Source organism: Eriocheir sinensis, chromosome 52, assembly GCF_024679095.1.
Source record: "Eriocheir sinensis breed Jianghai 21 chromosome 52, ASM2467909v1, whole genome shotgun sequence".
Lineage (NCBI taxonomy): Eukaryota > Metazoa > Arthropoda > Malacostraca > Decapoda > Varunidae > Eriocheir > Eriocheir sinensis.
The window spans coordinates 9,000,043-9,020,042 of record NC_066560.1 but is presented as its reverse complement, the minus strand read 5'-3'; the positions used below and the strand labels follow the sequence as shown (position 1 = coordinate 9,020,042).

Below are 20,000 nucleotides of genomic sequence, written 5' to 3'. Positions count from 1 at the left end.
TGTTCTCCCTCCCCTCACCCTCCCTGATCCCCTGCCACGCTCCGCACACTCTCCCTGCCTCCCTTTATCCTCACTTCCATGCTCCCTGACTATTACGTCGACCCCCTGCCTCAATTCCTCCATTTGCCCCCCCTGCCGCCCCCCGCCGCCCCCTGCCTCCCTAACACGCCCCCCGCTGCTCCTTGATAGCCGAGGTTGGGTTGGGTGACCTTGTTCTGCTGCCTCCGTGTTGATTAGAAGAAGTTTGTTCAATGGGGGAAGGGAGGAGGAAGGGAGAGGAAAGGAAGGGAGCAAGGGAGGGACCAGGAGCTGTTTATGTTATGTAGATTTACTTGTCTTCTACCTCTCTTTCTTCTCTTCCCTTCCGTGTGTGTATGTGTATGTGTGTGTGTGTGTGTGTGTGTATTACGCACGGAAATATGACTTGAAATCGGTTCGAACACACACACACACACACACACACACACACACACACACACACACACACACACACACACACACACACACACACACACACGTCACGACACACAACACACAACTTAACCCTTCCACTAACGCACGCAACATCGCAGTCAACACCATGTAAACACTCCTCCTCCTCTTCTCCTCCTCCTCCTCCTCCTCCTCCTCCTCCTCCTCCTCCTCCTCCTCCTTTTCACGTGTACCAATAGCATTAAATGAGAATAGCCTTTCCTCCCTCCTTCTCTCCCTCTCTATCTCCTTATCTTCCTTCCTCCGCCAATCCCTTCCTCCCTTTCCCCTCATGATGAAAAAACACAGGAACAACAGACCCACTTCCTCCCCTCCTCCCCTGCCCTTCCTCTTTCCCCTTCTTCTTCTTTTCCCTCCTCCCCTCCTTCAAGCAGAGATAACAAGGAGCAATGTATTTTAGTGGGAAATGTCACGGTAACTTGCACTAATAACAGTAATTTGAGGGGCTGTGGCGGCGACCCTCTGTTAATGTGATAGTGAAATGCCTCGCCGGGCGTCGTGCAAGGCAGATTCGGGGGTCCTGTTCCCCTCTCCCTCTCTCTTCCTCCCTCTTTCTCGCTCTCGGTCTCGCTGTTTTTTTATGCCCCTTCCTTTCCCCTTTCTTCTTTTTATCTCTACTTGTTTCTACCCTGTCTCTTTAATCCTCCTCCTCCTCCTCCTCCTCCTCTTCCTCCTCTGCTTCTACTTCTTCCTCTTTATGCAACCTGTGTGTGTGTGTGTGTGTGTGTGTGTGTGTGTGGAGGTGGTACAGGTAAGGTTTAATATGGTTTAAACTCATGCTAAAGAGGAGTGTATTTCTCTCTCTCTCTCTCTCTCTCTCTCTCTCTCTCTCTCTCTCGCTCTCGCTCTCGCTCTCTCTCTCTCTCTCTCTCTCTCGCGTTGTATCTGCACGTTTTCCGGTGATGTAAAGGCACTGCGTTTAGGTTATCAAGAAGGAATAGCTAAATCCTGGCGAGGCATTCCTGACGGAGGGGAGGAAGCGGCGAGCGGGGCCAGGGAAGGGCAAGAAAGGGAAGGATAGGAAAAGAAGGGATGGGAAGGGAAGGGGAGGATAGGAAAAGAAGGGACTGGAAGGGAAGGGATGGGAAGGGAAGGGATGGGAAGGGAAGGGAAGGATAGGAAAAGAAGGGAAGGGAAGGAGAGGGAAGGGTAAAGACATGAGTAGAGGCGGTAAGGATAGAGGGGAGAAAAAGAAAGTCACCCACAGTTAAGTAGAAGAGAGAGAACGTAAATAAATACACACGCTCACTAATACTTGGCCCCAGAGAGAGAGAGAGAGAGAGAGAGAGAGAGAGAGAGAGAGAGAGAACATTTATTTGCACGCTACCGGTCTTTAAAATTCCCCGAGTGATGTGGGAAACTGTGCCTCCCTCGACGTACTGTTTACTTAAAGGAGCAGTGCCAATGTGGACCAGGAACGAGGGAAAACACCATTAAAACACACACACACACACACACACACACACACACACACACACACACACACAGACACACAGACACACACACACACACACACACTGCTTACATCCCAGAGCTGACTTTGCGTTGACCATTCAAAACCAAATCCAAACACAATCCAAACACAACAGGAGACAGGAACGAGAGGAGACAGCGCCATTAAAACACACAAAAACACTCCCTCCGCTTAAGTCCCAGAGCTGACCTTGCGTGAACCCTTCAAAACCCAACCCAACCAAACATAACCCAAACACAACCCTGAGGACCCAACAGGAGACAGGAACGAGAGATTGAAGCGTCATTAAAACACACAAAAACACCCACTCCGCTTACGTTTTAGGGCTGACCTTGCGTTAACCCTTCAAAACCAAACCCAACCAAACGTGACCCAAACACAACCCCGAGGAGCCAACAGGAGACAGGAACGAGGGTGAACGACCATGGAAACACATTAAAACACACATTCCCTTTCGCTTTTAAATCCCGGAGCTGACCTTGCCTTGCGCTCCCCGGCTATTTAACACCAAACCAACCTTGACCAAAGCACAAACGGACGCATGCGACCAAGAACCCCGAGACACAAACACCGACTCTCCTCATGTCTCACCCTCACACACACACACAAACACACTCACTCCCGTCGCCATTTTCACCGAAGGAATCACGCCATTTCATCCTCCCTTCGGCGGCGGCGGCAGCGTGTGTGTGTATGTGTGTGAGTGAGGCGGCGGCGGCGGCGGTAAGGGGGGCTCTGCAAGGTGGCGGGGGTAGGGCGCTTCTCTGAGTCCGTGATGGCGATGATTGAAAGCGGAAGGGAAAGGGAAAGGATTGTCTCTCTACCGGTGTGTGTGTGTGTGTGTTAGTGTGTGGGTGTGGGAGGGAGGGTGTGTTTTACGTGGAGGAATGAATTGGCGTTGTATTGATTAGGAAATTGTCACGCCGTAGTAGTGGAGTGAGGGGCGTTTGAAGTCGTGGTGCCCGTCTGTAATGGCTCTCGTTTTAAAGGTGCCGGGGCGTAGTGGCGGCGGTGGTGGTGGCGGTGGTGGTGGTGGTGATGCTGATTTCTTTATGGGTATGAATGTTAGTGCCTGTTTCTGTGTGTGTGTGTGTGTGCGTGCGTGTGTGTGTGTTACGGTTGGATATGTGTGTTAGTTCACGTGTATGTGTGTGTGTGTATGTGTGTGTGTGTGTGTTTTAAAGAGAGACAACAACAACAACAAAATATATATTACAAAACGTTATGTAGCTACGCACGAAATGTAGTAAAGACTGGAAACCCTTAGTACCCGTGTGTGTGTGTGTGTGTGTGTGTGTGTGTGTGTGTGTGTGTGTGTGTGCGCCCATGATTGATGTTTGTGCGTAAGTGCATGTATGACGGGAGTGAGAATGGCTTGTTTTGCATCATTTCCAAACACGTGATGGACGGCAGCGGGGCGGACGGGCGAGAACAAATTATGCAGAGCTCGTTGTGTTTCTCCCTTTTGTTGCCATTGATTCTAAAGTTCAATATGTTTTGTAAAGGGGAAAAATCAGAATTAATAATGCATTGCCACGTAATATATGGGATGACTTTATTGCGCTGGGATATTTATGGCCCCGTCTGATTGTGTGAGTGTGTGTGTGTGTGTGTGTGTGTGTGTGTGTGTGTGTGTGTGTGTGTGTGTGTGTGTGTGTGTGTGTGTGTGTGTTATTGTTGTTGCTATGGATGACGAGTGTATGTATGTGTGGGTGTGCTGGTGATTTATGTGTGTGTGTGTGTGTGTGTGTGCGTGTGTGTAAATTCGTGTACTACATGTATTTTTTACAAGTGAGTACTTAGTGTGTGGTGTACATGTACGTGTGTGTGTGTGTGTGTGTGTGTGTGTGGGCGTGTTTGCTATATGGAAGTCGTATGAGGGAGCGTTGTGGTGTATTGATTGTGGGCGTCTCTCTCTCTCTCTCTCTCTCTCTCTCTCTCTCTCTCTCTCCAACTGTGAGGACCATTGCATTGGACAGGTGAGGTGACTCGCCGTGAGGAAGGGACTGCTCCGGGCCATCCGTATCCGAGCTTCTTTACCTGTCTGTCTGTCTGTCTGTCTGTCTGTCTGTCTGGTGAATGCTTCTTCTTCCTTTGTCTCTATCTATTTTTATCTCTTGTTCTTCGTTCTTATTCGTGTGTTTCATTATTCTCATTTTTCTTCTTCTGTTTTCTTCTTTTCTTCCTTTTTCTTCTTGTTTTTTGTTCTTATTATTCTACTTGTTTTTGTTGTTGTTCTTCTTTTTTATATTCCCCTTCTTTTTCTTCTTTTTCTTCTTCTTCTTCTTCTTCTTCTTCTTCTTCTTCTCATTATTATTATTATTATTATTATTTCAAGTTTCTTTTCATTTCTTTCAACCCGTTTATTTATTCTCTTTTTTTGTCGGTTTATTTATTTATTTACTTTTCGGTTGTTATTGTTTTTGTTTTTTAGGTCAATTTTGAGGGTTTGGCTTCGTTTTCTTTTCCTTTTTTTCTTTTTCTTTTTTTTAGTCTTGTCAAGCGAAGAGTGTGTCTGGAGGTGATGGCGGCGGCTGTTTGGTTGTTTTTGTTTATTTTGAGAGAGAGAGAGAGAGAGAGAGAGAGAGAGAGAGAGAGAGAGAGAGAGAGAACAATGCACTTTCACACCAGTAATCGATTAATATACATAAATAAGCATTCTTAAGTAATCTCTCTCTCTCTCTCTCTCTCTCTCTCTCTCTCTCTCTCTCTCTCTCTCTCTCTCTCTCTCTCTCTCTGGATTTTGGTACTTCTTGTTCTTGTTCTTCCTGTTCTTCTTGTTCCTCTTTTTCTTCTTCATCTTTTTCTTCATTTCTTGTTGTTATTGTTTTGGTTTTGCTTTTGTTTTGAAGTACTCATCACCACCACCACCACCACCACCTTCATCACCACCACCACCTTCATCACCACCACCACCACCACCACCTTCAGCACCTTCGCCAGCAATTCATTAAGTTAAGGAAGAGTGTCGCCTCCCTTTACCTCAGACTTCCTCCTCGAGCTTTGTTTATCACCTGGAGACCCGCGATGGACTGCTGGGAAGGGAAGGGAAGGGGAGGGAATGGAAGGGGAGGGAGGGAAGGGAAGGGGAGGGAAGTGAAGGGAAGAGGAAGGGAGGAAAAGGAGGGAAGGGAAGGGAAGGGGAGGGAGGGAAGGGAAGGGTTGGGAAGTGAAGGGAAGAGGAGGGAAGGGGAGGGAGGGGAGGGAAGGGAAGGGAAGTGGAGGGAATGGAAGGGGAGCGTGGCTTTGATGTTGTGGTATAAATATTTTTGTCGTAGTATGCGTAGAGAGAGAGAGAGAGAGAGAGAGAGAGAGAGAGAGAGAGAGAGAGAGAGAGAGAGAGAGAGAGAGAGAGAGAGAGTTTTTCTCCGTTTTTGGTCTAATTTTGGATATTCTCTCTCACTCTCTCTCTCTCCCTCTCTTTCTCCTCTCAAAATTCCTCAGCCTTGCCCTATTAATTAAACTTATTACCCATCTGAGTCACACATGAGCCACCATCTTCCTTCCTTCCCTTCTTTCTTCCTTCCTTTCTTCTTCCATTTCTCTGTCCCGTCTCTGTTTTACCTTTCTCGTCTCTGTATGTCATATTACTTTGTCGTCTACTTCTTCCTTCCTTCCTTCCTTCCTTTCTTCCATCCCTCCTTCATTCCCTTTTTCCTTCCTCCCTACCTCACTCCTCTGTTCCTACATCTCCGCTTCACCTGTCTCGTCTCACCTGGTCAGCGTCGTATCTACCTGCTAATCACCTTCTCACCTGGCCACGTGTTGTCACCGTCCCAAGCATAACGTAGGGCGCTCGTGTCTGTTTTCTCTCCGTAACGTCACTCACAATTATCGTTCACCTTACTCAGCGCGTACACACATACTCACACATACACACACACGTACACAGTAGCTTCTTTGTGATACATGTGTGTACTGCGGCACGCACACGAACGCCGCAGGAGGCTGTGCGTGGAGGGAGAGGAAGAGAAGAGGAGGAGGAAAAGGAGGAGGAGGAGGAGGAGGAGGAGGAGGAGGAGGAGGTGAATTCCGAGCCTCGCTACTTCCATTTCTTCGACAAGCAGGTAACTTTATCGGGCAGATCTCAGGTGGATAGGAGAGGGAGGGGGAGAGGGCACAGGTAGACACAGATAGACAGGTAAGGAGGAAGAGGGGCAGGTGAAAGAGGAGGAGGAGGAGGAGGAGGAGGAGGAGGAAAGAAGAGAGCGTAAAGGGGAAGCGCAGGGACATGACGAAAGAGGAAGAGGGAGAAGAGGAAGGAGGAATGTACAACGGAGGAGGAGGAGGAAGTTAAGAAGTAAGGAAGGAAGGAAGGAGAGAGAGAGAGAGAGAGAGAGAGAGAGAGAGAGAGAGAGAGAGAGAGAGAGAGAGAGAGAGAGAGAGAGAGAGAGAGAGAGAGAGGTTGTTAGCCGGGGGATGTGGAGCCGACCTTGTCACCAGCAAACAGGTGTAGTTGTCGTTAATTAAGCGATTGATCATATCGACGCTTCGGGCACCTCAAGTTTGGAATTCGTGGTGGCCGGGGAGCATAATGCGGAGAGAGAGAGAGAGAGAGAGAGAGAGAGAGAGAGAGAGAGAGAGAGAGTCCCCATTCTTCTTAGTGATGTAACGAAGAGAAATATAAACAAAAAAGTAGAGAACTCATTTCATTTTGCGATAAGAACTGAAATAATTAGAGAGAGAGAGAGAGAGAGAGAGAGAGAGAGAGAGAGAGATAGGGCAGGCCAGGCTCCCCTCTTCCCAGACGACAGGTAGATAATGCAGATAACACCTTCCCTTTTATCGGACCCATAAATTAATCCAGGTGTCTCAGGTGTATCGCCGGGTGACTAACGAAGTGTTGGAACGCCACAAGGACCATAAAACCGGACGGAATATTCACCAAGCATAATTTATACTCTCTTAAATGTGGGCACTGCGGAATCTCACACCAACGAGCGACCCGGCCAGACTGAGAGGGGGAGAGAGGGAGGGGGAGAGGCACTAGGTGATACCACATCCCTCTCGATTAATTGGGTCCCGCCAGCGCTAATTGGCAGGGCGGGGCACAGGTGTTGTTTTGGGTTAAATTATTATGTTTGTGTTTGGTGTGTAAGAAAAGAGTGTACGCCGATGTGACTTCATTGATGTTTTAATTACCCGCAGTAGCAATAGGAAGGAAGAACAGTAACACCGGTAAAAACAAGGAGGAGGAGAAGAGGAAGAAAGAGGAGTCGTATCAGTAACAAGATGAGGAGAAGGAAAGTTGAGGGATTTTTAAAAGTAGGAAAACTGTGATTATATATAATTTTTACCCTTAAGAAAGCTTTGAAACGAACACTTGAATTTTAGGTGTAGTGAATTATGGAAAGAAAATAATTATTGAAATGGAAATTGCTAAAAAAATAGAGAAAATATGTGATTCAGATTTAAGAAGCACATTGTTTACCATACATATGAGTGACCAAAGGATTTTTTTTTTCTGTAACAAACTGTGACGTGGAGGAAAACAAAAGCAATGAGTGAAGGAAAAGGAAGAAAGAAAACAAAAGCAATGAGTGATGGAAAAGGAAGAAAAATTGGTATATAGGAAGAAAGAAAACAAAAAGTGATGAAAATAGAAAGATGATTACAGTGCAGAAAAAGAAAACAAACAAAAGTGAAGGAAAAAAAAACGTTATATAGGGAGAAAGGGAATAAAAAAGTGATAAAAATAGAAGGAAAAAAAACACTGTACAGATCAGGAAATTTTTCACCTCGTTTCCTTGCTAAAAATAATCACGGAAAAACAGGAAAACATTAGAAAAAAAACAAGAAAAACGAAAGAAAAATAAGAAAAAGGGTGAGAGGAAAAAAATACACAGTGCAGTAGAGTAAAATTTTCCAACTCATTTCCTAAACAAAACACTCACGTAACAACAACAAAAAAAGAAAATAAGTAAAAACATAAGAAAAACAAGAGGAAAATAAGAAAAAGAGTGAAAGGAAAAAAATATAGTGCAGAAGAATAAAATTTTCCAACTCATTTCCTAAACAAAACACTCACGTAACAACAACAACAAAAAAAGAAAATAAGTAAAAACATAAGAAAAACAAGAGGAAAATAAGAAAAAGAGTGAGAGGAAAAAAATACACAGTGCAGAAGAGTAAAATTTTCCAACTCATTTCCTAAACAAAACACTCACGTAACAACAACAACAACAAAAGAAAATAAGTAAAAACATAAGAAAAACAAGAGGAAAATAAGAAAAAGAGTGAGAGAAAAAAATATACCGTGCAGAAGAGTAAAATTTTCCAACTCATTTCCTAAACAAAACACTCACGTAACAACAACAACAAAAAAAAGAAAACAAGAAAACAAAACAAAAGAAAATAAGGAAGAAAAAAGTCCGAAAGAGAAAAGAGGAAGAAAAAAAAAAGCCCCATTATTCGTGATCTTTATTGTGACAGTTATGTTCCCGGGCCGGGCGCCGCGTGAGGCTGGCAGGGCCGAGAGCCTTTAATGCCGCAAGATGACAGATAAACACCGAGCTGCGAGGCTGATATATAGACCGGCGGTGTGTGTGCGCGATGGGCAGGGCCGGGCCACGCCTCGCCTCGTGTGTGTGTGTGTGTGTGTGTGTGTGTGAGTGAGAGTGAGAGTGAGAGTGTGTGTGTGTGTGTGTGTGAGTAAGAGGAAGAGTAAGAGTGAAAATGAGAGTGAGGGTGAGCGTGTGTGTGTGTGTGTGTGTGTGTGTGTGTGTGTGTGTGTGTGTGTGTGTGTGCAGTGTTGTCATTTATTACAGGTATAATGTCATCCACTTGCCAGCAGGTGTTAGGTTCAAAGATCCCTCAACATTTTTTATCGCCCGTTCCCTGTTTGTAAGCCTCAGAGTGTTGTTATTTCAGCCCTCCTTTGTGTCATTATATATTTACTTGTTGTCACTATTTCTTTCTGCTGGGGACCATAAAGTAGCATAATCAGTCGTCCCTTATCTCTTAATTGCTGAGTTGAAAATATAATCACACCTTTTTATTCATAATTCTGATATATATTAAAGATTAAGCACCAATCTACTCTTTATGATCTCTCTTTACCTTGATTTCTGAGGTGCAATTAAGATTCACCTTGATTCACTATTACATGCAAGATCTGTTTTCTCTATATGATCAATTTGACTCAGTATTTACTATCTTTTGTGTGTATTATATGTATTGACAATGTATTTATTTCAGGTAATGTAGCACTTAAGTCTATGTCCCCCCTACCCCCCATGCCCCCCAAAACCCCTTACTCTCCATCACCCTTTGTTTCTGTCCTCCCTTTATTTCCTGTCACCATATACATCATCGCTCGTCACCCCCTTCACCTACCATCACCAACTCACCTGTCTGGGATTTTACCTGGTCTGTTTATTACCTGTAACGACTCGGATACAAAAACGGATACACTCTCTCTCTCTCTCTCTCTCTCTCTCTCTCTCTCTCTCTCTCTCTCTCTCTCTCTCTCTCTCTCTCTCTCTCTCTCTCTCTCTCTCTCTCTCTCTCTCTCTCTCATTGCGTGTATTCGGTTTCATCCTTCATTAATTCATCACTTTTATCTCCTTCATCAGACACAGAAACGCCACTTCCACTTTTTCTCTTGGCCGTTTGGATCCTCTTCACACACACACACACACACACACACACACACACACACACACACACACACACACACACACACACACACACACACACTCACACACACAGACACACACAGTTTCCGATCCCTTTTAGAAGAGTTTCCGATTCCCCTCTGAACACCGCTTCCGCATCTCGTCCTCCAGGTGATTGGTATTAATTGTGATCCAGGTGTCAATCGCAATCCGCGCCAACACTGTGATTGTGGTGATCTGCCCGGTTAATTATGGTTATTATGTATATTTAGTGCGCGGCGCCATCGGACGTAATGATAGATTGGCGGCGCAGGTGTGTGTGTGTGTGTGTGTGTGTGTGTGTGTGTGTGTGTGTTGGCTTTGTAGTAACCTGGTCGCTACACGTGTTTTTACATATTCAGGTGTGTTTGGCGTCCACTAATTGGCCGGATTGCGTGTGTGTGTGTGTGTGTGTGTGTGTGTGTGTGTGTGTGTGTGTGTGTGTGTGTGTGTGTGTGTTCGACGGTGACTTAACAAGAGTGTGAGAAAGAGGAAGAGGATGAGAAGGAAGAGAATGGAGAACAAAAAAAGAAAGAGAGAGATGGAGAGAGAGAGAGCAAGAACGAAAAAGGGGAAGAGAAGGAAGAACAAAAGATAAAGAAAGAGAGGAAGATTGAGGGAAAGCATAGAACGAGAAAAAGGAATAGGATGAGAAGGAAGAGAATGGTGAACGAAAAATAGAGAACGAGAGAGAGATAGAGAGAGAATGCAGGAACAAGAACGGCTACAGAAACAAAGCCCTAGGAGGAGGAGGAAGAGGTAGAGGAGGAAGAGGAAGAGAAGGAAGAGGAGGTTTGGAGGTTAATCATATTCTCCTGTGAAGCGAAATATCATATATGCCACTGACAGCCCCTCACACGACCGCCATGAGAGAGAGAGAGAGAGAGAGAGAGAGAGAGAGAGAGAGAGAGAGAGAGAGAGAGAGAGAGAGAGAGAGAGATGAAAAAAAAAACAGGAAAATCATCGCTGTTATCTCTGTGGACACGATTCTGTAAGTCTTCGGCGATCCGTCTCTTAATCTCCCACTAATCGCCATCATTTATAAGCTTTCGAGGGTGTGGAGAGGAGATAAAAACCCAGATTCACCTCCACCACCACCACCACCACCACCACCACCATCACGTGTTTCTTTGCTCCTCACTCTTCCAATTCACACACCTGGTTATTCTCTCTCTCTCTCTCTCTCTCTCACTTGGTTGATATATATGTTTATTTTTTTTCACTTTTTTTTCCCTCCTCTGAAGAGCTTATTTATAAAGGTTCTGCATTTGTTTTTATTCGCTGCCTTTTATTTTATTTTTGTTTTTTTTACTACTTTATTTTTTGCCTCTTTGTTTTCTATTTATTTTTGTGGTGCGGTCATTGCTGGTGGTGGTGGTGGTGGTGGTGGTATTTTTATCTACCTCTTTTTTTGTGTTTTAATATTACATTCTCTTTCATCTCTTTTTGGCTTGTGTTAATTCCCCTTTTATGAACTCTTTTTCTTTCTTTTATTTGCCTGATATTTTTTTTTTTCATGGGCTGGTTTTGTTGTATGCGCTTTTTAAACTAATCTTTTACCTTAACAAACATCAACCACAAAGACAAGTTCTCGCCCTATAATACATAACATTTCCTCGTTCCTTCTTCTCTTAAAAAAATAAAAAAAGGCTTCTCTTTCTTTCTTCTTCTCTCTTTATACTACTACTAAAAAACTCTCTTTTTCATATATATACATGACTTTCCTTCGATCCTTCTACCTTCATTTCTCTCTTAAACCATAATATTTAAACCATGCATCCCTTTCCTCCTTCTTCCTTATCTCCTACTACTAAAACCGTCTCTCTCATCCCTATAATACATGACTTTCCTTCGTTCTTTCTACCTTACTTTCTGTCATTAACCATATATTAAAACCAGGCTTCCCTTCCTCTCTTCTTCTGTGTCTCGTACTATCAAAACCCTCCTTCCCATCCCTCCATTCATCCCTGCATCCCTCTCACCCATCCCACCTCCCTCATCCCCTCATACCGCTTCCCTCTATGCGGCGAAATCCCAGACTAAAATGCAATTGGAGGGGGTTCGAAGATAACCCTGAGGAACCCCCGTATCGCTCGCTCCCTCCCTATTGTTGTCTATTAACCCCCAAAAGCACGTGGATTTTACTGTGTCTCTCCCTCCCTGTGCAGCTTCGTCATGAGAAGCCCTACTACTACTCACATCCAGAAGTTGACAGCATGGTAAGTCGTCAGCGTCATCATCAAGCGCTTCCGTCACCCCGCGTTTTCCACTAACCCTCAATCCTTCTTCTTCCTCCTCTCACGCATTCTCGTCATCGTTCTTGCCGTCAGTATCGCCTTCATCTTCAGTGTGTTTGTTTCCATTTCTCCGTCATCGTTTTTTTTATCTTGCTCTTTTTCCCTCTTTCCATAACTCCTCATCACCCTCTTGCTCCTCTTCCTCCTCCTCCTCCACCTCCTCCCCAGCCCCGTCTCCCGAGAGCCCTGGAGGTGGCGGGGACAGATGGGGTCGCCCTGTACAAATATGTTTTTAATCTAAGTTTTTTTTCTATTTTTGTCATTTTTTTTACGTTCCCTGTACACCCCGGGCGGCCCCCAAGCGCTGATTACCTCATTTTTGCCTACTTAGCCTCTGCATTTTGCTTTCGCAGATTAGACAGGAGAAGCCCTATTACCAGGCAAACCCAGAGCTTGATAGTTTAGTAAGTAACAGCAGCGCTTGTCTTTTGTTTGGTGTCCTGGCTGGTGTGGGAGGAAGAGGAAGAAGAGGAGGAGGAGGAGGAGGAGGTGCTACTTACTGGAGGTTCCTTGTGTCTTCTTCTGAGTCTGGGATGCTGCTGAGAGGCTGAGAGAGAGATGATTCATGAGAGAAGACGCGTTCATGAGTAACACTAAATATTGAAACGTCATTTGTTGTTCCGGTCAAGGAAATAAAAATGTAATTGCGTCCATCTCTCCACAGTCAAGGTCATGCCCGTAGGAAGTGAATATGCTGTGTGTGTTTGTGAGATGGAGAGGTAAATACATGTTCAGTTCTTGTCAAGGGGATGCAAGCGAGGAGACTGAATCTACTTTCCTAATACAGTGTACAGGTCATGCCCTTAGGAAGTGACCTGTCTGAGTGTGTGATGTTTTGAAAGTGTAGTTTGACCTCTTAAAGTAATAATCGTAACAGTAATGAAGGCTCTCAGTCAACATACAAGTTTGGTCATGAATATTAAAAAGGTGGATGAAGTTTAAAGACACGGCTATGAAATAAGAAAAAAAGATTAAGAAAACAACAGTATTTCGTTCACTTTCTCTGTTAATTAATGGCAGAAAAATGTATTGTTAGTTTCCACTGAGTTTGTATTTAGTTTACTTTTCACACATATTTCAATTTATTTGTTTACTTAGCCGTTGCTGTTGTTATTGTTGTTGTTGTTACTCTATTCATGTACTCTCTCCCTCAGACTCCATCATCCACTTCTTCTCTGTTGCATTATTTTTCTGAATTTAGTGTGACTTTGTAGTTCTCAGTAGACTAATAACATAAGTTTGTAGGATTAAGCAGAGGAGAACAGGTAAGGTTTTATTATTGTTATTTCCGTGTTGCAGTACGAGCCCAAGGATGCAATAACACCAACGTTGCCAGATTGTCGTACTCTGCCTTATTTTTGCCGACTACCAACCCTCAAACTGTCATCTCCACCCTTTTAACTGTTTTTTTTATAGATTTATCGTTAAAATGGTTAATTATTGGTGTTTCTTGGCTATAGTTATGGGTCAGGAACCTGTAAAAATGATGCTCTGAGTACGACAATCTGGCAACGTTGAATAACACTCACCACTCAGAGATACGGAGAACGATACGATATTCCAACACACCCGAAGTTCGTCTTTATAAGTGCCGAATAATACCACGTAACGTATTTTAAGGCAAGATTGGATTATTGAAAACTTTTGAGTCCTTTGAAGAGAAGAAAGTAACCAGGTATCTCAACACACCTGGAGACAATGATGAGATAGTTGTTAATTAGTTTCTTGAGTTAGTGAATTTGTTAAATAGTTAATTAGGCTGTAAATTAGTTAGCTAGGTAGATAGGTAGTTTGTTAGTAATGAGTTAGTTGTTAATTCGTTTCTTGAGTTAGTGAGTTTATTAGTTATTTAATTAGGTTGTTAGTTAGTTAGCTTGGAAGTTTGTTAGTTAGTTAGTTAATTAGTTGGTCAAGTATATAATTTGGCAGATAGTGATAGGTTAGGTAGATAGAGGAAAAAAAGCGATGAGTTAGGTAGATAAGGAAAGAAAAAATGATAGGTTAGGTAGAGAACAAAAAATGATAGGTTAGGTAGACAGAAAAAAAAGAGTGGAAAAAATGAAAAAAAGTAGGTAAACAATGAAAAAAAAAAAATAGGTTAGATAGATGGAAAAAAAAGCGATAGGTTAGGTAGATGGAGACAAAGAAAAAAAAAGTCTTGGCCAGGTACGCACAGGTGTGGTCGCGCGCTACCTGGCCAAAGGGATAAAACAAAGCCGCGCACGGAGGCCTCACGTGCTAGCGCCGCATAACTATAGCGACGTAATTAAGCCGCGAGCCTGACTTGGCCCCGTCACGTTACGCCCGCTTAGCCATTATCGCCCCGTTGACGGAATGACCCACTGGACGGCGCGGCAAGGCGAGGCTCGTGAGTTACTGCATGGCGACAGTGCGGCGATACCTGTAATTAGTTAATGTGCAGGTGAGTTTATGAAGCGGCGGGGAACAGGTGGGGAGGAGGGGAGGGGGCTAAGGAGGGACAGGAATGCAAGGGGGAAGGAAGAGGGGGTAGATAGGGTTGATGAAGGTGTTTGATGGACAATAGAAGAGAGGGAGAGGGGAAGAAGGGTGAGGAAGAGGTTGGAAGGGGAGGCAGGTTAGGGAGGGATAGGAATGCAAGGGGTTGAAAGAGCAAAGAAGGGAGGGAAAGAGGGGAAGAGAGAGGGTTTTTGAAGGGGTAGGAAAGGAGAGAGAAAGGAGTAGGAAAAGAAGGTAATGGAAAAAGGAAAGAAAGGTTATGTATGGTAGAGAGAGGAAGAGAAGATAGAAGGAAAGGAGGAAGGTGAGGAAAGGTGAGAGAAAAACAAAGAAGGAGAAAGAAAAGATAGAAGGGAAGGAAGGAAGGTGAGAGGAAAGCAATAAGGAGGAAGAGAAGGTAGACGGAAAAAGGAAGAAAGATGAGGAAAGGAGAAAGAAGCATGGAAGACCGAAGAGAAGGTAGAGGAAGAGGAGGAAGGTGAGGAGAGAGGAGGAAAAACAGGTCAGTGGAGGCGATGGCGAAAATACAAGCCTTAGATTAGCGATGATGGCCCTTAATGCATCAGTTTATGGCGTGGTATTACTTTTTGCAGGGCTTGTCGTGTGTGTGTGTGTGTGTGTGAGTGTGTAGCTATCACAGAATCAAGTTAGTCAGTCAATTAGTCGTTAAGTCAGGCAGTCAGTTAATATGTACCCAGCTTAGGCAGACAGCCACTAAACCAACTATACCCAACCAGTCAGTCAGTAAGCCAGTCAGTAAAGGAGTATGTCAGTAGCCACCTAGTCAGTAAACCAGTCAATCAGTAAGCCAGCCACCCAGCCAGTCAGTAAAGCAGCCAGTCAGTCAGCCAACCAGTCAACTCTTAGTCCGCCTTACACGCCGCTGAGGACGCTCGCCAGCCCAGTTTATCATAAGGCGACGATCAGGGGCTACATTAGAAAGGGGATTTATTTAATGGTTTAATGCCGTAATTTAGACTCAAAGCTGCAGAACGACTGGGAGGGAAGGGGGTGAAAGGGGGGCAAGATTGGGGGGCGGGGACGGAAAGGGGGCAGGAAAGAGAGAGGGGTCGGAAGGGGAGGGGGATCATAAGGGACACACCGCTCCCTTCCCTTTCCCCTCCCCCCTTCGCCCCCTCCACTCCCCTCTCTCCCCTCTCCCCTAAAACGACTTCTGGTCACGCTTCCCCGCCGGTCCAGCGACATGACTCTTCAAACGGGGAGGCAAAGTTATTATTTTTTCTCTTTTTTGCAGCGTTATTAGATTAAGTTGGTGCAGTTAGGCGAATTAAGGCGGGTGATTAGGCGAGCTACAGGTGTGGGGGGGGCCAGGTGAGGTGATGGGCGAGGAAGGGGAGGATGAGGAATGGCAGGTAGGTAAGATTGATTGCAGGTGTGTGTGAGGGAGCACGGTGGACAGGTAGACGGTGGGGCGAAGAAGGCAATTCACGGAGGTGTTTAGCACAGGTAGACAGGAATTCCAGGTAGAGATACACAGGTAGACTGACTGATTGCAGGTGTGTGTGAAGGAGCTCGATGGACAAGTAGATAGAAGGTGAGGCATAGGAGGTAATTCACAGAGGTGCTTATGACGGGTAGACAGGAATTCCAGGTAGATATACACAGGTAGATTGATTAGGGTGCACTTTGGGACAGGTAGAAAGTAAGGCTGAAGGAGGCAGGTGTGAAGGAAAGGAGACAGTCAGATGTGATTGTCAGGTAAACTTCGACAGGTAGGCTTGGTATGAGAGGCTGGTAGGTGGGTTGAGGTGAATATTAAACCAGGTAGAATGATCCAGGTGAGGTAGACTTAACAGGTGAATGTCGGAGCAGGTGAAGGAAACGGGGTGGAATATAGTCGCCAGTTTTAAGTTAATTAAGAAACAGGTAAAGCCAGGTAAAGGTAGTCTAAACATAAGCAGGTGTTCAGACAGGTAAATTGAAGTAGGTTTTCCAGGTGAACATAGACAGGTAAAGGTGAAGAAAATAATATAAAGTCGGGTGTTTTCAGTTAATTTAGAGACAGGTAAAGCCAGGTAAAGGTCTGAGCATAAGCAGGTGTTCAAACAGGTAAGTTGAAGTAGGGTTTCCAGGTTACCATTGACAGGTAGACCAGGCATAGTAGTATTGGTTCGCCTGTTTTCAGTTAATTTAGAGGTAGGTAAGGCCAGGTAAGGGTAGTCTGAGCATAAGCAGGTGTTCAAACAGGTAAAGCGAGGCAAGGTTTCCAGGTTAACACAGACAGGTAGGCCGGAAAGGTAGACAGGTGGACAGGTAGAGAGAGCCAGGTAAGGGAGAAGGTTAGGACAGGTAAGGTTGGTAAGACAAGAGTGTTCAGGCTCCTTAATTAGTCACCTGCAACACCTGTCCGTCTGTCCTTCAAGATGTGCGTCCCCCTCCCCTGCCCCTCCTCCCCCTCCCCTTCCCCTTCCTTCCCTACCCTATCCCCCACTACCCCCCCACCCCCTTACTGCTGGTGCCTTAGCCTACGTTTAAGGGGGTTGAGAGTGGTGTGAGCCGACCCTAACCCCCTCCCCTCCCCTCCCCTCCCCTCCCCTCTCCCTTCCCTTGAAAATAGATGGAGGTGGTGGGTGTGGAAAGGTGAATGGTGTGTTGATCAGTTTGTGGAGGTGAAGGTGGTGGTGGTGGTGGTGGTGATGCTGGTGGTGGTGATGCTGGTGGTAGTGGTGATGCTGGAAGTGGAGCGATGTTTACCTCACCTCACCACCACCACCACCACCACCACCACCACCTTCTCCACCACACACACACCCTTTGTCCACCACCACCACCACCACCACCACACTCTAATCTCCCTTCCCTCAGCCCGCCCCGAACGCAGATCCTACACATCCCATTTCCACGCCCTTAAAGGCACTGACGAAGGACGGATAGGATATAGAGAACCGTTAGCAGAAGGATAAGGATAGGGGACGTGTCTGCAGCGATGGGGGACTCCTCTGAAAGCGCTGTAGGTGAAGCAGGAAGAGAAAGGGACCTCAGACGGTGCTGTAGAGAGGGAAAGAGGAGGGAGAGAGGGAGAGGAACGACGAGGACTACTGACGGAGGTGTAGAGAGAGAGGCAGGAGGGAGAGGGTATCAGGATGGGAGTGGGACGAGAGAGGGAGGATTGGGACCACTGACGGTGCTTTAGAGAGGGAAAGAGGAGGGAGAGAGGGAGAGGAAGGACGAGGACTACTGACGGAGGTGTAGAGAGTGAGGCAGAAGGGAGAGGGTATCAGAATGGGAGCGGGACGAGAGAGGAACGATTGGGACCACTGACGGGGCTGTAGGAGGGGAACCAGGAGGGAGATAGGCGTCAGGGGGGTTAAGGGAGGTGTCTGCTGCGGCGTGGACTGCGGCAGGAGATGGAGGCGAGCGTAGGTCCCGTGTTATAGTGCGCCATTTTGTTTGATTGGGGCGTTGTGGCGAGGCGGCGCTGGACGGATGCACGCTGCCTGTTAATATGCAAATACCTGCCAAAGCATCATGGACCACCGCCTCAGGACTCTGCCCGGCCCGTCTCTCTCTCTCTCTCTCTCTCTCTCTCTCTCTCTCTCTCTCTCTCTCTCTCTCTCTCTCGGCTTATCTGTCTTTGTCTCCCGTCCCTGAATCTGTCTTTGTTTATCTCGGTTTGGACTCCAGATATTCTCTCTCTCTCTCTCTCTCTCTCTCTCTCTCTCTCTCTCTCTCGCTCTCTCGCTCTCGCTCTCGTGCACAGGGCGGGCGGCGGCGGGGCAGGGAGATGGGTATTCAGATATTCCTGTGCTGTCAGGTGGGGTGCTGTTCAGGGAGGGAGGGGAAGAGGGGGGGGAGGGAGGTGCTGTCGGGGGAGGCCGTGCTAACAAGATCAGAACAGCCTCGAGTGCTGGCTGGTACGGAAGGCTGAGTTTCGTCCAAAAGTGGCTGACTGGCTGGCTGACTGGCTGGCTGGCTGGCTGGCTGGCTGGCTGGCTGGCTGGCTGTGTTCTGGGAGCCTGCGAGCCGGGCTGATTCATGAAGGATGTTGGTGTGCGCGGAATATATAATTATGGCCGGAGGGGATGATTCTGTCCACGGTGAGTGCGTTGGGGCTGAGGGACGGCCAGGTGTAGTGTAAATCAGGCGGCGGGGCGCTAGGTGTGGGGCGGACGGGGCCTCACGGGGCGGGGCGGGGCACCTAAATATGACGGGGCGATCTCGACATAAGGTAGGTTTAGGAAGCCATGCGTCTTGGGGTGATTAAGTCTTCAGAGTACTAATTTGGGCCTGATGTATCCCGCGCTGCCTGCAAAGTGCTGTGTGGCGGGTGTCGTCCGTCAAGGGGGTGTGGCGGGCGGGCCGGCTGGGTGTGTCTCCGTCCGGCGGGTCACGGCTTCGAACCCCCGTCCACTTAGCGGCTGCGGCGGCCCTGTCAGGCGTCAGCGAGGGTGTGTTGGAATCCTCGTGTCGGTTCTCGGCGCTCCAATATTAAATTTCTTGCATCCTTGGCTTGGCTTGCAGCGCGGAGAGAGAGGAGAAAAAAAATAACATCAATATGCTCAAGTTTCTAACATTAAATCTCACTCTTCGGAAATTCAAGTTTTGAGACAGAACTTATTCAACATTTTAAAAGTTGCAACAATGATTTTTCAAAGGGAACTTCTTGAGATATTTAAATAATCTTTCAGTATTACAATATTTGGCAAAACTGCAGTAAAATAAGTTAGAAAAATAATATTAAAATTGGAATATCGAGGCGTCGTGTTGCATAGCGAGCCTCGGCAGCCTGTCTGTGTCTGTCTGTGCCCCAACTAATGCCTTTTTCCCTGCACCTTCCCCCCGCAGATGGTTCAAGCAATTCAGGTCCTCCGGTTTCACCTCTTAGAGTTAGAAAAAGTAAGTACTGAACGCGTTTTCTTAGTGTTTTGTTATATTACTGTGTGTGTGTGTGTGTGTGTGTGTGTGTGTGTTGCAGCTAAAAATATATTGTATGTGTGTTACAGAAGAATATACTTAACTCATTTGTGTAGCTCGAGGATTAAGAATGTTTGTGTTGCTTGAAGGACACACACACACACACACACACACACACACACACACACACACACACACACACACACACACACACACACACACGATCTTGTTAATCCTCTGAGTGAATTGTCAAAGAATAATATTAAGCTTTCATGTTGTCTGGTATTAATAATTCTCTCTCTCTCTCTCTCTCTCTCATTTGACGGATTTTCTCTATACGCCGCCACGAGATAGGATTTGCTTTTATTATTGTTATGTCATCCCTCTTATCTTAGTCTCCTCCTCCTCTTCCTCCTCCTCCTCCTCCTCCTCCTCCTCTTCCTTCTTCTTCCACGGCTCCTCCTTATCTCTCCTCACCTCCACTCTGTTCCTCGTGCCAGACACACCTAAGAGGAAAGGCCAGTTTTCTCTCTCCTCTCTCTCGCTCTCTCTCTCTCTCTCTCTCTCTCTCTCTCTCTCTCTCTCTCTCTCTCTCTCTCTCTCTCTCTCTCTCTCTCTCTCTCTCTCTCTCTCTCTCTCTCTCTCTCTCTCGTCCAGTGTTATGATTCTCTTAAAATATTTTGCTTAACTCGACGCATAAATTAAATAATCTTCGCTTTTTGTCCTCGA

The 20,000-nt window shown here is 46.1% G+C and overlaps 1 protein-coding gene across 7 annotated transcripts in view; it reads left to right on the top strand.

Annotated features, from left to right (window-relative positions):
- The window catches only part of LOC126983032 (homeobox protein homothorax-like), a 289,790-nt gene that overhangs the window by 95,257 nt on the left and 174,533 nt on the right, over positions 1-20,000 (top strand). For 6 of the 7 annotated variants that reach the window (XR_007735485.1, XM_050835464.1, XM_050835463.1 and 3 more), the window contains exons 4-5: positions 11,790-11,840; positions 19,203-19,253. Coding sequence is in view for 6 of the 7 variants with exons in the window: in XM_050835464.1 (XP_050691421.1) it covers positions 11,790-11,840; positions 19,203-19,253 (102 nt within the window). In the remaining variant the exon portion in view is untranslated. Of the gene's footprint in view, positions 1-11,789; positions 11,841-12,271; positions 12,323-19,202; positions 19,254-20,000 lie in introns of all 7 variants that reach the window. The other variant, XM_050835459.1, reaches the window with a different exon arrangement.